This window comes from Trypanosoma theileri, assembly GCF_002087225.1.
Source record: "Trypanosoma theileri isolate Edinburgh chromosome Unknown TM35_Tth_2_V1, whole genome shotgun sequence".
Lineage (NCBI taxonomy): Eukaryota > Euglenozoa > Kinetoplastea > Trypanosomatida > Trypanosomatidae > Trypanosoma > Trypanosoma theileri.
In genome coordinates, this window is record NW_021639844.1 from 477,772 (window position 1) to 480,122 (window position 2,351).

At 42.3% G+C, this 2,351-nt stretch overlaps 1 protein-coding gene across 1 annotated transcript; it reads right to left on the minus strand.

Annotated features, from left to right (window-relative positions):
- Window positions 1–1,157: 1,157 nt before the first annotated feature.
- On the minus strand, window positions 1,158–1,556 carry TM35_000022760 (uncharacterized protein; the record flags this gene model as incomplete). The annotated part of the gene is made up of 1 exon (XM_029021594.1): window positions 1,158–1,556. One exon carries the CDS (start codon window positions 1,554–1,556, stop codon window positions 1,158–1,160), a length of 399 nt encoding a protein of 132 aa, XP_028887016.1.
- Between the last annotated feature and the right edge of the window lie 795 nt (window positions 1,557–2,351).

Here is a 2,351-nt window from a genome sequence, read left to right on the forward strand (position 1 = left end):
TATTATTATTATTATTATTATTATTATTATTATTATTATTTTGTCGTGGATTTGTGATTCAGGGATGGAACGCACTCTGATGATGATTTACCACGTTGGTGTGTTCTAAGGATCATGTACCGGAACAAACTCAGGTGAGTCAAAACCACCAAACAATTATTCTGAAAGAGATGAACTCAAAATTCCATGTCTAGAAGAGTTCACATACGGATTAGTTAGTCGGAAGGCATAACGAGGAAATCTCTGACGGTGGAAGAAGTGGGTGAATTATTTATTTCTGGATAAAAGCGTTGTGTTGTTGTATAGTTCTGCTTCACAGCCATAAGAAGTCAGGCTAACCATTTAGAAAAATATAAATCCCAAAGGGACATACCAACATACCAACTACCGCAAACTGGAGACAGAATGGTGTAAAAAGGGTGCGATCCAATAGCAACGTGACATGTGCAGGGATGGTGTTTAAAACCCACTCACCCTCTATAAAACTTAAAGCATAACGATGCTAACTGTGGGATTAAATTCGTGCCGGTGTATCTTTTGTGGGATCTTGGGATCTTCACGATGTTGTGTTTTAATATGGGATTTCATGCTCTTTTTGCAGCATACTATAATGCCACACTTCTCGCAGGGTATCGCCGTTCTTTCTGGTATCGGTGGTTCATCAGCTCTAGGGTGTTTCCCTTCTGGGTCAAGGCATTTGACATTGTGCATCTATTTGAAGGTGGCGAATTAATCTATTCTTCCGCGGGAATGTTCGGGAACACTTGTTGCAAGCAAATGGGCTTATTGCAGGTTTTGGTTTTAGTTTTTGATGTGATGATGTTGACGAGGGCGGAAGTGGTGAATGAGAGAATTTTATCTTCCAGAGAGTATCGCCCCTCTTGAACCCATATTTCTTTACCATGTGAAGTACTACAGCACTCCTGTACGTGTATTATGACCCACACTCTGTGCAGAGAGCAGGATCTCTTGTTTCACTTACAGTACAGTGCTGCATAGGATAAGTGGGGTTCGATGATAATGGTGGTATATTTACTTTTTGGAAACTGTACCGGTGACAACTAGTGGTGATATGGGGTTGTACCTTTCGCAGAAACCAACCGTATCAGTCCTAGACTTCTATTCCAAATCTCGTAACTGCTGTTTCTTCCCCTTGGTTAAACTCTGTATTGTCTTTGGTAGGGTCCCGGGATAATGTGTTCTGTAATCGATGGGAAGTAAGGGTGTTTTTCCCCCACATCCAAGGTAACTTGAGATGCGGGCAATAATAGCAGAGACCCAGGTGACATCTCTTTGGGGGTTATTTCATTGGATATTCTGGCATCAGCGTCGCATTTCCGTTTTTTTGGGGAAATGCGAAAAAACGTCACCAGCAGGATTCGAACCTGCGCGCGAGATCGCAACTGATTTCTAGTCAGTCCCCGTAACCACTTGGGTATGGTGACCACGAGAGAAACCAACAATCCATTCCGGGGTAGATACCAAATTTCAACAGGAGTGGTATAAGATTCGACTTTCCAATTTCGGAACGATTGGTGAAGGATCCTCCCGTTCATGTCTACATAAGCAAAGGGTTTCGCTTTCTCAATCCTTTTTTTTTTTCCCCTCATAGCTTTATGGGGTTTACCTCAACGGTACGACTTACTTACCAACAGCTGCTTAAATATTTTTTTTGTTACCGTTGGGCATGTATCTTACACATGGTAAAGAGATCTCTTCGAATTTCGCAAGTGTGGATAATGGATTCGCGTTACATCTCTGAGGTTCCCCAGCAACCAAGTACAATTTCCACCACTAACAGGTATAAATAGTGCCATCTCTTGCATCCGTCTCTCCCCACCAGCAGCATTCACAGAAGCACGAAATACGAAAATAAGAACCCCTGCTGATGCGCATTGCAGGACCTTCTCAGTTTAACTGGTTCAGCAGAAAACGCGGCTGTTTTAGGTGCGGTACGACGTGCGTAGATTACAAGCAAAAAAAAAAAAAAAAAAAAACACTCCAGAAGCGAACATGGACGGAACATCAGTTCTCTGACAAAACAGGGTAATGGAATCTGACACCAGTTTTCGAAGGCCAAAAATGAGCAAGGGATAGCATTCGTAAGCATGCATACTACCAAAAAATATATATATATAACGCGATCACCTTTTGAAGACCCCCTCCCCTTCATTTTTCTTAACTCCCCTTGTTTCCCATGAATAAAATCAGACACTTGACTTTGGAACCACACCAAAAACAAAAACAAATCATAACTACCGAGCTCCAAAACAAATGGTACCCTCGAATGCTGCCATTGTCAGTGCCGTGTAGTAGCCGACACCAGTAATCCCAGCCATCAGTTCGTCCTT